At 44.5% G+C, this 13828-nt stretch overlaps 1 protein-coding gene across 8 annotated transcripts in view; it reads right to left on the bottom strand.

Moving 5' to 3' along the window:
- DOCK7 (dedicator of cytokinesis 7) overlaps positions 1–12618 on the bottom strand; it is a 146366-nt gene extending 133748 nt beyond the window's left edge. For 3 of the 8 annotated variants that reach the window (XM_048495885.1, XM_048495887.1, XM_048495889.1), the window contains exons 1-2: positions 12206–12617; positions 67–172 (exon numbers count right to left, since the gene is read on the bottom strand). In XM_048495885.1, the coding sequence (XP_048351842.1) occupies positions 67–172; positions 12206–12243 (144 nt within the window). In that variant the 5' untranslated portion in view covers positions 12244–12617. Of the gene's footprint in view, positions 1–66; positions 173–12205 lie in introns of all 8 variants that reach the window. The other 5 variants (XM_048495884.1, XM_048495886.1, XM_048495888.1 and 2 more) reach the window with 3 other exon arrangements.
- Positions 12619–13828: the final 1210 nt, after the last annotated feature.

Below are 13828 nucleotides of genomic sequence, written 5' to 3'. Positions count from 1 at the left end.
TAAATACAGATTAGGCAGCCTATGACCTGAACCTATGTATTGCTTATACTGATAAAATGTACTTACAGTTGTGTGATGAGATACACTGCCTCCAATGTTAAGGTTCTTCAGAAGTTGTGGAGATCCCCCGTATTGTCCTGAAATCTGCTTCCTAACTTCAGCTGCCACAGTTCTGAAAAAATCAAGTTCTTTTACTAAGCAATGGTTATAGAGATAATTAGAAAGACAGGTATGTTATATCAGTCCTGTAATTGAGCTACATCTGTAATACATCAACTGATTGATTTCAGATGTCTACATATGGGTTGAATGTAAAAATGCAAAAAAACAGGCAAATCAAACTCCACTGTAGTTATTCTTTGTTAACATTCTGGAGTGGATCCAGTCTACTTTTCACTCAATTTTACCCCATTTGTACTACGATTCCCATTCCACATGAGATTTTGTATATGCAAGCTTCATGAACTGAAACCTTTAATGGCATTCAGATAACAACAATAAGACATACTTTAAAAATACAAATGTATAAAAGAGCATATAGCAAAATAGGGATCTATACTTAAAAAGTCCCCTAAAATGATAATTTAAAAACTGAATAAAATGTTTCAAAGGTTACATTAAGAGTGCCATACAATTACAATACAGAGGAACCTGGCAGTCAACTCTAAGACTTCTCTTGAGCCAAAGTCCAGAAGGAATTAGGGTTTTCTGTTGGTCTGTGAGAATGCTGTTGTCAATCAACAGAGGTGCCAGGAACTTCCCCCAGCTGCATTATATAAAGGACAATGGTGTAGGACAGTGGTGGCGAACCTATGGCACGGGTGCCAGAGGTGGCACTCAGAGCCCTCTCTGTCGGCACACGCACACAGAGTTTGTCATGTGGGGGGGAAATCATCCCCCCCACACACACATCTAGGCTGGCCTGGGCCACTGGACTTGATGTGCATGCACCTCAGTGAGCAGGGAGGACTCGGCTGGCAGACCTGGTGCCTGTGCTCCAGGTGGCTGCTGTCCGGAGGGGCGGGGGAGGCAAGGTGGCAGAGATGGTAGAGAGGCACAGAGTGGCACATGTGGAACTTTCTGGAGGCTACAGCAGGCTGGCCCCTGCTCGAGGGGGTTATTTAGGTTAAATTGCTGCGTTGGCACTTTGCGATAAATAAGTGGGTTTTGGGTTGCAATTTGGGCACTTGGTCTCGAAAAGGTTCACCATCACTGGCGTAGGATATGATGAACTGACTCGTCACAATTCATGTTACAAATGCAAAGGCTTTCAAGGTGTGGTATTTTCATCTCCCTACCAGATCTCAGGGAAGATGGCATGATGTTACATCTCGCCAAGGAGATTGCACGTCAGAGTTTGAGTTCAGGAAGTAAACATGAATAGTTGGATATATTTGTTTTCCCCAAATAAATGCCAAGATACAAAGGCGAGCAGAATCAAACTAGCCAATACATGCAAGCTACATAATGCCCCTCCTGCTGTAGAAAATGTTTTGGTGGTTCAAAGGGGGCTCCTGCCTCCTTTTTACAAATAAAAAAATATGGATGCATCCAATCCATTTTTAAAAACGTCAACACAGCAAATTATCAATGGGCTCCTAGGACATTCTCAGCATTCCCTAACTTTTATTCTATCTAATATACTTTTATTAAAAGAGAAAAAGCAAAAGAACATATTTTTAAAAATCTATGGGGGGAAAAAGGAAAGGTGCACAGAGCTCTAAGGGAGTTCTCCTTTATTTTCATGTTAACAAAAATTAATTAGGACCCCATCTCACAATTATTTTATTTTAGTAGCTATTTTATTTTGGATCTTTCCCCCGCCCCTCCTCCATTGTAACATGAGTAGTCAAATCCAAATTTCAGTTTCCACTTGAGAGAAACCAGATTTGGAAATTTCAGTACCTTGTGAAAAATTTCAGAAAAGTCCATTGGTCACTTACAGTGAAGGGGCCTTCTCCTGGCGGGCGACAAGAACATCTTGGATGGGTGATTTCCTAACCCTTTCTCAGGGAGGCAGGAACTAAAACTTGCTACTTCCTGTGAAAGGCTTGGGTGTCCATCTGGTGGCACCGTAAATGAATGACAAAGTAGTAAACAAAAACTCTTCCAACAAGGAAAGAAAACAGGAAGTAACAAGGACAAGAATAACGGCAACATCAATAATAACTGTGACATTGAAATGATAACCTATGGTAGTTTTGGTAAGAACTAAGTTGCATACTGGGATTGGCGACTGAATAAGAATCAGGGATGGCTAAGAGGCCTTCACGGTAAGTGACCAATGGATCGTTTTCCTGGAGGCGACTGAGGGCATCTTGGATGGGACCTGTCAGGGTCTGTTTCCCCTCTGTGTCTGACAGTGAGGGCGATAGCCCGTCACACCGTTCTGTTGACTTTTCCAACGAAGGAGTGACCCAGGAGTTGAGAACTGAAAGGAGTGATTCATCAGAGGAAGATGAATCAGCTGCTGGCACAACGGCCTCTGATGGCCTTAAAGAGCTAGAATCATCAGGTCAGTCCCAGGAGTCACCCTCAGTACAGTCCCAGAGTTCACCCTCAGCCCCCCTAGCACGCAGTCCTCCCAGTTCACCTACCCCACTAGAACAGCGTTGGCAACGGCTGCGGCTGGACTTGGTGGAGCGTTGGAGATCTCCCTTTCCCTCCCTCCCTCCCCTCCCCTTGCATGCCACCACTCCCACTCCCTCCCCCTTCATCCACTAGGGTGGGCCATGTCCAGATGCCGGGCCCCCTCCCTCCCCTCCTTTGTATACCACTCCTCACTCACTCCCCTCCTTCACTCCTCTTCCCTTGCATGGCACTCCTTCCCTCCCTCCGCTACGGTGGGTGGGCCATGTCCAGATGCCGGGCCCTTTCCCCTCCCCTCCCTTGCATGCCACCCCTCCCTCACTCCCCACATTGGTTCTCAAGGTGTCACTACTCTAATCTGGTGCACTGGCAAGGTAACAGCTTTTTTTTTATCAATGCTCACACAAAAGCAATAACATGTGAATCCATATAAACTACAGCCAGGGTATTTAAAGCCTGCCCTAAATAAATATATTTTGGCCCACAGTTCTGACTATGAAAATGTTTCACTATTGACTTCAGCAAGGTGAGGACAAAATGAGGCCTAGGCTAGTCAAAGGATTATCACAGAGGTCACCCCATGTTCCCGGGGGCATGCCTTTTGGTCATGTGGGGGACACCGGGCATCCCACCCCACATGACCAAAAGATGTGTGCCCCAGCCACACGGCACTGAGCCCCCCCACCTGCATGGAGGGGGTGGGCCTCGGAGGCGGGCACCCGCCTGGGCTGCCTGCCCCCCCGAGCCCTGCCCTCCATGCAGGCCTCCCCAGGCCTTGCTGGCCTGCACAGAGGCTGGGGTGGGGCTCAGCCTGCACGGAGGCTGGGGGGGCTCAGCGGCTTGTCACCAGGTGCCATTTCCCCCAGTACGTCTCTGGATTATCATCAGGTGTTTCAAAAGGGATTTAAAAGCCTCAATACTTGGAATTGACAACCGTTTCCACGCAAGATCATCAAAAAAGCCAGTGAAGAAAGAGGTACCAAGCTTGTAATGACTTGTTCAGATGGAGAAGATATAGTATCTAGCCCATTAGGTCATCTGGCTTACACTGAAACTTGACCACAGAAAGGCCTATGGTTGAATGGAGAACAGGTATACTGTACAAATAAGCTCTCAGTGTGTTGCCACACTGGAAATAAAAAGCAACGTTCACTTTTTTCTGTAGTGTTTCTTTACACAGCAAGCAACTCATTTTGACCTGCCTTATAGCTCAATAGGAAAGATTAGGGATATGGGCAAGCAGTAGACAATAATTAAAGATCTACCATAGGGAAACACTGGGGAAAAATTGACTGGTCAGTGACAATGGGTTGGGTCCTATGAAAGCATTATGCAATTGGCAACCTGTTCCTGAAAGCCAAGGAGCCTTCTGTGGGAGGGATGGTGTGTCTTACAGTACCAGAAGATTCCCTTAAACCACAGAAATGAACTATTGTTAGCAGAACACTTGGTAGAATTTAACCCTAAGATTCCAAATTCAGATCCACCCTCCACACACACAACCCCACACAGAGTAACAAACCACAACACTAAGAAAAAGATACACGATGGAACTATTAGTGAGACGGCTTTATCTGGAGACTAGCTCCCCCCAAAAAAACCGAAAAGGATTAGCATTCAATCTTTCAGAAGAAAAGTCTGAAAGAAGCCCCATTCCATGGCACCATAATGAATTGGAGGAAAACAGACATTCCCTAGCTTTCACATTCCTCTGAATGCCTTATATTTTGCTAAGCTATCTTTTTGTCATCCAGCCACACCTCCCCAATGCTGTCTGCCAGTTGACTCCCTCATTTTATTGACTGCTAGTGTCGGCCGGTTATTATCCCAGAAGATGTTGCCTTTCCCCTTTCCTGCATACCAAGAGTAACCAGGTTTGAGAAGGTAATGCTGAGGCCTACCCTGTTACTCTTATTGATGCTCCAGTGGCATAGGCTGGGGGCAGATTAATTTTTTCAGCAATGTGGGATGTACTGATGACAAATGCGTCAAAGCAAAAGACATCCTCTGTTATGAGAGCCCAGACACTGTGGGAGCAGTTACAGCATCTGTTGATCAGCGTTAGTGATAGATGGAGGTCTGACAGCCTCACAACACAAGAAAGCTAATTTTTCCCAGTGTCTGTCTGGCTTTGAAAAGCTGCATGGCAGACAAGGCAGCAAAAGACTTTGCTTTCCACACTGCACCCCTTCCTGTTGCAGTACTGTCATACACACTCTAAAGCCGCATAGGAAACCAGCTAAAACGAGGTGGTAATTCTACATAGGAATGGATGGATTTCTACTTGTCAGTGCCTTTATAAGTTTTGCTGTAAGGCTAACTTTTCACCTGAATTGCATCTGTTCCTAATGGAAGGCTATAAGCTTAACCAAGGCTTAAGGACACAGTGAGGGTCATGAGCTACAAAAGTATCTATACCTAAAAGTTATTTAGGAATTTATGAGCAATTAACCAAGAAACACACCATCTAGGTGTTCTTCCAGCCCTCATGCCTCAGCTTAATGATGGTGCTCCTGATGACAAATTTGGTAGTATTTGGTCCACTAGGCTATCAGACTCAAATATCAACCTAGAGCACCTACTTTAAGTTCCATCTATTTGCCAATCACGGCAAAAAGATGTTTGCGTTGGCTGACCAACAATATATCTGCGTTCTGGAAACCCAATGAACTATTATCTTTTAAAATCTCATTACATTTCCAAATTCTTTGGGATGTGGTTTTAGAAACTAGAATATAAACCTGACAAATACAAAAGTGTTGCAAAAATTGCTGATGTTAAAATGATATATGTAAAAATACTTGTCCTGCTTTGCCTTAGATCCCTTCTATAGACTCAATTTATTCCTGATTTTCTTAGCCATCAATACACAAGTACTGGAATTTTAGAACAGTTCTTCCATACATCTGCCCTTACTGTGATTTTCACAGTTATGCAGTCAGTTTATTTTCTTCCACATGTGCCTTAAATAATGAGGATTCTCAAGGGAGGGTGTTGTCATCATCGCTGGCATTATCAGCAGCATCACATTAACCACCCCCTTTGTATCTTTCAAAAGCAGTATTATAATGATAATTTAAGCAGGCTCTCTGAATTCCAAGCTTTCTTCTTTTTTTTTTTCAAAAAGTCTCTAGACCCTTTCCTCACAGAGATATAAGGGAAAAGGCATACCTCGATGAGGTAAAAGACTAGAGGCTTAGTCTTTTAAAAAAATGAAAGCTTGGAATTCAGAGAATCTGCTTAAACTATCTTTACAATATTACATTGATATATCAATATTTTAGGAAAAATAAAAACTGAAATCACTCTTCTACAGGTGCAGGGGAAAGGGAATGGTGATGATAGTCCAATCATTGAAAAGTGGGCTGGAGGCGGGTGGGAGTGGGTTGAACAAAGAAAACTGACAAAAACACAACACACACGGGGGAAAGCCGACTCAAAATCAGCTTCCATATTGGGGTAAATGAGGTTTCAAAAGAACCAGAAAAAAATCTGGGGAGTAACAAAATAAAAAACAGAAGTGAAAGCAGGAAGTGCAAAAATGTGTGGAGAAATTGGGGGATAAGCCAAAGTAGAATGGGATCAGAACTGATGGGAAAAATCCACGCAGAAAAGCCCTTATTCCCAACAACTGAATAAGGTAGCTCTAATTCAGTATTTGATATTAATTCTGAGAATACCATATTATTTTCCCTAGAGTTACTCAAATTAATACTTAATACTGAAGACCAGAATTAAGTTGGCCAGGGAACTCCCTGAAGGCAGAATCTAAGGTACAAGACAATCTTACAGCAGCAGGGAAAGCGGTGTTTCTTAAAAACACTTGCAGACGGTGGCTGCTCTTTCTTGCAATACATACCTATACATTTCTGGCAGTGAACAGGCCACAGAAAGATCAAACCTCTGAGATGGTATATTAGTTGTTGCCGGGATAGAAAAGTGACTTTTAATGTCACCAAAAGATGAAAAATCAGATTTCAAAGAACATCAGGGGAAAGCATGAATAAAATATGGCTCTATTTATTTATGTAAATATTTTATCCCACTTTTCTCCTGTGAAGCAGAACGCAAAGTAGCTTATGAAACCAACAATATTGAATCACAATCGGGCAGACCCATCCAAGCAGCAAGGTGGGCGGCAGCGGAACCGTCACTGAGCCGCCCAGCCATTCCCAGAGAGGCTTCCCAGTGGCAGAGGGAGGCTTGAGAAACAAAACAGTCTTCCCACCACCAAGGCTGCATAAGTTAAGATTCCCTACTGCCAGAGTAAACCAGCAAAAGGCTGGGAGGAAGCCGGATGGGGCTCTACATGCCATTAAACCAAACCAGAAGCCAGAAAGTGGAAAAGTGGAAAAAAGCAGCAGAAAGAACTCCGCCATTGGCGGATTTTTCTCCCAAAATGTCCAGGCTCGGCCGCAGCGCCCGGACTTGCCCCGCTGGGTCACGCACAGACTGGCACCACGGGAGATGGGAAGGCTGCAGAGGAGCCTCTTGCAGGGACGGTGGAGGCCTCAGAGACCTTGTTCAAAGAGGAAGGCAAGGAAGAGAGGAGTTTTAGGCCCAGCAGGACCCACCCGCCCACAGCTGAGCCGGATGTGGGAGATGGGCTGGGAAAGCAGCTTAGACCAGGCAGGGCCCGCCTGCCCACAGCTGAAGTGGATGTGGGAGATGGGCTGGGGAAGCAGTTGGGACGAGGGACAGAAATGAGAGGGCAGAAGGGATATAAGGAAGTGGGAAAGGGAGAGTCAAGAGCTGCCGCAGCAGCAGGAAATGTGGGTGGTGGTGTGAACAGACAAGGGAAAGGGACAGATCAATGGTGGGAAGTGGGAAGGAGGTAAGAGGACCCTGGAGCCCAGATCCCCTACCAGAACCTAGAGCACGGTTTAGGCTGTTCCCATCTCTGTGCAGTAACAGGATGGGAGTCTTTCACACAGGCTGGAAACACCTCTCCCTGTGAGGCAACAGGGGAGAGCCAAACCCTGGGAAACTCCTCTCCCTGTGAAGCAACAAGGGAGAGAGAGAAGGAGGGTGCAAACTCTCAAGTCAGCCAGGGGAAGGAAGACGGAGAGACCTGCTAAGAGGGGGGCGTTGGCTGTGTGGAGAAGGCCAGGAGGTATACTCACGCAGGCGCCCTGTGGGTGAGGTTGTTTCTTGGCTCTCTGGGCCAAGGGGACGAAACACCGTCTGGGGAATCCAACCCCTAGGTCAGGGAAGGAGGGACAGTACACTCGCCTGAGGACACCGGGAGGCTAGGGGAAATGCCACAAGTAACCATCTGATATAAAAAAATATTACTTGGTACAGAGTTACTGTACACCTAGGTTTTGCATATGGACATCAGATTGATTACTGTGGAGACAAGTTTATTGCTCTCAGCCTCCGATCACCTGTGCTTGGTGTCGTGCTCCGAAGTGGCAGGATGAGTCCCCAGGAATGTGCTGCAGTGGCGATACAGTCCAGCTCCCTGCCCTTCAACCCGACCCTGAACCTCTTCACAGCTTTCTCACTCATCAGCATCCAATGGCAGAAAACTTCCTTTCTGCATCCCGAAAATACAATGGCTGCTTCCAAATGATGTCTTTTGGAGCCCACCAGGTGAAAGAGAGGAATAACACATTGCATTAGAAAAAGACAACTACAGGAAGCTGCTGCAAAATAATGCGAAAACAAACCCATCAGTCCACAGACAGGCTGTGAGGAAATATGCTGCATGTCACTCCAAAGTTCACAAAAAGGCTGTAAAGAAGTATGTTGAATGTCATCCCGAAAATCATAGAGAGCCTGTGATGAAGTATGCATAGTGAAGCACGGGTGCCCTGCTAGTTCTATATATGTACGAAGTGTGCGTGCATAGGCTTTGTTTCTGTGATCCAGAATGCTGCTGTTTCAAATTATGTCCAAGGCATTTTGTGGAGCAGTTGAACTGTTCAGTCATAGCAGCTACCCATTCCATGAAGACAGCCCAAGAAATCAATGGTTTGCTGGGAGCCATTTAAACACAGCTCTGAAATATTAACATATTATTAACAAGAAGAAAAAAATGTTTCATTTGTTTTCCAAATGTGATGTACCTCTATGTGAAAAGAGTTTAGAAAAAAAAAGTATGGCTTAACCAGTCATAAACCAATACATTTCAATATGATGCATAACTGAAAGATGTCAGTCTAGTACCAGGATTTTCTACTTTTCTTTTACAGATCTGTGTAACTGAGCAACGCAGTATGTGCTTGCAGCTTGCCATCTGGTTATTGAAACTCACAGTACCATTGATTCTAATCAGATATAACTGTAGAATAACTTTTTAATGTGCAGCCAGCAACTAGAATCTACCATTTAAAAAACAAGAATGAATGCCAGTTTGCTAGGAAATAAGACATAGCACTGACACATTATAATCATAAGGAAGGGCCAAAGGGTACATATGATTCTTATTTTAGCATTTCTACCAATGCAGCTGGGGATTTCTCTACTTGACTTTCCATCCCATTCCTGCTTTCAGTTTAAGGCTACGATAGTGTAATCCTAAAGCAAGTTACTCCAGTCTAAACCCATTCATTCCAATGGGTTTTGACTGGAATAACTGTTCATGGGATTGCACTGTGAATGTTATAATGAGGATCATACTATGCACGAAAAAAGTGTTTGTAAAATTATTAACATTACAGAACAATCATAAAAAAATACTTTTCAAGAAAAAGGTTGGGCTTATATATCAGTGCAAGATATTTTACTTCAGGAGAGGGAATTGGACTAGATTAACATTAAGGAGCCAGTCTACTAGGAAGACCTGCTGTGATAGCCCAAATGAAATGAATAGGAGCTCCAGAGGAAAATTTCCCATTGTGTTGTGCCCTAAGAACTTTTCTTATTTTACAACTTCAATTGCTTGTACAGAAGAAAAACGGGAGTGCGTTGTGCGATTTCAAATTGTTTGCTCTGCATTTACCTGAAAATTATATCCCTTCCTGCTGATATAGTGAAAGCCCATCAACACAAATTAGATTTAGCATTCTAAACACATGTGGTATCTACATCCTCTAAATATTCCTAAAACATTATGTTTTTCTTTCCCCACAAAAGTAATATATGTGTGGCATCATTCCTGGGTACAAAAAGTGTTTTACAAGATGTGAGATTATTTTGGGACTATGCTGGTCCAGCTGATAGCAAATAAGATGGCAACTGTGGAATCCTAAGCAAAATTAAGCCCTTGAAAGTTCACTGAAGTTGACAACCATAGGAAGGGTGTAACTTGCCTTAGCATTGCACTGCATGTTAATTACCTGCCAATTTCCTCTCACTATCTGTTAAGACCAATTTTATTTTAGTTCAGAAGAAAAGGTGAGAAGCTGGCAATATCTCTTCTGTGCTACTTGTGGGGGGAATGTATGACATAGGAACTGGGACACCTCCTGTTCTGGATATGTTTCATTTTCCCCTAAAGTAGGTATGTAGCTTGGCGGTGCTGCTACACGTGGACCTTCTTGTGGAAAAATGGGGCAGCAATAGCCAGGGATGGCTGTCATCAGCTTCAGCTTGTGAACCAGTTGTGGCCCTTGCTGGGCAGAAAAGATCTTGTCACTTTGGTGCATTACCTGATAACATCCAAATTAGATCACTGCAATGTTCTCTACTGAGGGTTTCCCTTAAAGACTGTACAGAAGCTTCAGTTAGTACAGAATGTACAGTGTGGTGCAGAGGCATAGCTCCAAGGGGACGGGGCGTGATGCACCGGGTGCACACCCCTATGGGGGCGTGGTGAGGGCGTTCTGAGGGTGTGGCATGGTGGGACGGGGGCATTCTGGGGCGGGGCAGAGGACGCACCAGTGCACCGGGTGCTTTTCCCCCTTGCTACACCTCTAGTGTGGCGTAGGGTTGAAATGTCAGACTAGGATCTGAGAGACTCAGGTTCTAATCCCCACTCTGCCAGGGAAGCTTGGGTCAGTTACACACTCTCTGCCTTACTTACTTCACAGATTATTGTGAAGATAAAATAGAGGAGAGGTGGTCACCATTGGGAACAAGTTGAGGTATAAATGAAGTAAATGAATTAATTAATACATGAAGTAAAAAAATACACAGAAACTCTGAAGAAGCACATCTCTGATACACAGAAACTCTAACAATCTCCAAGACAAGCAAAACCTTGAAACAACTAGTAAAGTGGAAAGCATAACTGAATATTGCCAAATTATTAAATTTTCATGTCATTGAGGAACAGTAAATACAAATCTTGGAGGATGTTGCAAAATGTAGCTTTGTAAACAGAAATTTATCAAAATTCCCATGAAAAAGTGCACATTTCCACTGAATAAATGTTTGCAGGAATGTTCTTAAGTTTCAAAGAATGGAAGTACTTCCTTCTCAAATTATAACATTAAAAAGAAAGAGTATACATAATACAGATGGCAGACCTCATCCTTGTAGCCTAGACATTCCCTCCATCTCAAGAGGCATCCCTCCAAACTGCTGCAAAACAAGAACCTAGAGGGAGTGACATCACAAATGTCCTGTGCCTAAGGAACAACTTGACCACTGGAACGCCCATGTAAGACAGCACAGAATTTCAGAAGGGTCTGGAAGTCCCCCTCAACATGCAGGCTGTGTTATGCAGCTCACTCCATTCCATGGACCAAGAAGAATCTCATGTGGCACAAAAGACAGGATAATTATGCCTTCTTCATCTCAAAGGTCAGTGTATAACATACACACTACTGTACTGTATTATAACCCAAAGCATCACAGCTCTGGGGGAGTAGGGAACACAGTATAATTAGCCTCGGAGAGAGAGAGAATATCACCAATGCAAGCACCGTTCAGTTTAGAATTGTACTTAAAACAAATCACAGATGGAGGAGTAAACACACAGTGCAAGCACCAATCCACTCACACAAAGCACAATGTAGCACAAAAAGGGCCTTGCGTGTTAAGACCCGTACACAGTTCTTCAAATAAATAAGCTTTTTAAAAGCACAGTGCAGCCTTAACTCAAGGGTCCATAAGCAGACACAGTATGAAGGCCATGATTTCAAAACGATCTGATGCACATGCATGCAGCCTGACAAAATTCAAGACAATCAGCCCAGGCACCGCACCCTTCCCATCGAGAGTCCAATGTGTCACAAAGACCCGCACAGCGGGACGACACTCCCACACATTCTACCAGCTATAGAACCAAGCCCACAATGCACCCCGCCCCCTAGCTGAAGAGCAGGGGATCCTATGCACACCGAAGGTGCCTGAAGATTGGGGTCATGAAGCACATAATGCCTCTTATGCAAACCAATAAACGGGGGTGCCCTCCCACCAAGCCTTAGCCAACCCTACAGTGAAATATGCCAGACAGGCAGAGGTTATGGATATGTCTTGGATCAGGACCATGCGACACCCCGAAATACAATCCCCAGACGCATGCAAGATCACAAGTTCCTATTTGAAAGCACCCCTCGCCCCTTCCCCCACCAGGCTCCAGCACAATCACACAACCCCGCATTGTTCAGTCACTGCTAGGCCCCTAGCGTGGCTCGCCCACTAGCCCGAAGTTCAAGCTCTTCCCCCTCCCCAGAGGCTACAGTGTCACCAGCACCTCCTCCCTGCTCAGCATAGGCCCTTTTACCTGCTGATCTTCTGGGCGAAGGCGCGGCGCTCGGCCATGGCTGCTCGGGATCTACAAGCAAAAAAGCGATTTTCTCGCCGTCGCCGCTGCCGCCGGAGACAGTCAAAGGAATCAGGAATGGGTACCGTAATTCTCGTGAGAGGCACGCCAAGAAAGAGCTTGCGCTTACCCACCAGCCACAGAACCGTTCGCTTTCCAATCTAAGGGAAGAGAATGAGTCTCTTCTAGCACATATACGGCCCGGACAAAAGCTGGCGCGCTGGGCGGGGAGTTGCCTGCAGAGTTACTGTCCAGTTTGGAGGCTCCAAATTTTCACTGATGGGGGGTTGGGATGAGATTTATCCCGGCTCAGACCCCAGGTCCCAGGAAAGAGTGCGAATGCTTATGTGGACACGCCTCTCAGCTCCCTTGCAATATTGGATCTAAAATAGACCGCAAACTGTGATTCTGCTGAAAAAAATAGGGAGTGTCCCTCTGGAGTTCTTGGGAGAGTTTTCGTTTGCATGCCCCTCCTACAGAGGAAGTGGGGGAAAGGATCCCAGCTAACTCTGGCAGCCAATATAAAGATATGCCCCCCGCCCTTCCCAGTGGCTGAAACTGAAAGATTCCTAACTTAATTTGGTTTATTTTCTAAACATTTCTTATTTGGTGGGTTTAAGTCCGGGAGGGACTACTTTCTAGACTGATTAGTGGAACAAATTTTAACATGTTCTTCATTCTAGAGAAGGTTTTGTGTTACAACGGCAAGAGCCACGAGACACTCCCCCCCCCCCAACACTCATATATCCCCAACTCCTCTTGCTATTTGTCATCTGGCTCGGAGCTTCGCTTTTCATTTCCATTTACCTCTTGATATAGCCATCTTCAAACTAGGCCTCTGTTCCTGTTCCCCCCTAAGCTCAGCTTTACTAGAAAACAAGAAAAATCTATTGTCAGTCTATGTTCATATTTGCTATTGCTATGTGAAATTCACTTAAGAAATACTACATTTCTATAGTACTTTTTTGCGTGGATGTTTGACCATCAGATTTGGATGCATTTTTGTATCTATAAACAGCTATTATGTATGCACATTATTGGTAATTCAAAATTTGAATGTTCTGCTCACATGAAAATCTTGCTTTGAAATATTGCTCAGCTCAGTGACACTGGAGGTATAGATAAGCTGAGAGCCTACCTGAGTCACAGGCCTCATGCCAGGGATGAAAGTAAATGTAGCTCTTTGATTGATGGAAATAAAATTTATTTATTTATTTATTTATTTATATTTTAGATTTCTAGGCCGCCTCTTCCCCGAAGGGCTCGAGGCGGCTCAACAACATGGCTGTTATCAACAGCAACTCAATAACATAATAATAATAGTATTAAACATTAAAACTCCGGCAGCAAATACATATAATTTAAACAATCCAAGGAATTCAAACAGCTTAAAACAGTTCAAACAGGCGCCCCGCCTAAGGCTAAAAGCAAGGAAAAAATAAAGAAGGAAAATAAAAGAAAAAAGGAAAAGGAAGGGAGGAACAGGTGGGCCCAGATGGAATCGCAGCAGGCCCAACCAAGATGACAAGGATGGAAATGAAAAACGGCAGGATCTCAATGGGGGGCAGTAAAACCGCGGCCAGC

This window comes from Sphaerodactylus townsendi, linkage group LG05 (genome assembly GCF_021028975.2).
Source record: "Sphaerodactylus townsendi isolate TG3544 linkage group LG05, MPM_Stown_v2.3, whole genome shotgun sequence".
In the NCBI taxonomy this organism is placed as follows: Eukaryota; Metazoa; Chordata; class Lepidosauria; order Squamata; family Sphaerodactylidae; genus Sphaerodactylus; species Sphaerodactylus townsendi.
The sequence above is the reverse complement of the archived record's forward strand: the minus strand, read 5'-3'. Positions and strand labels throughout refer to the sequence as shown.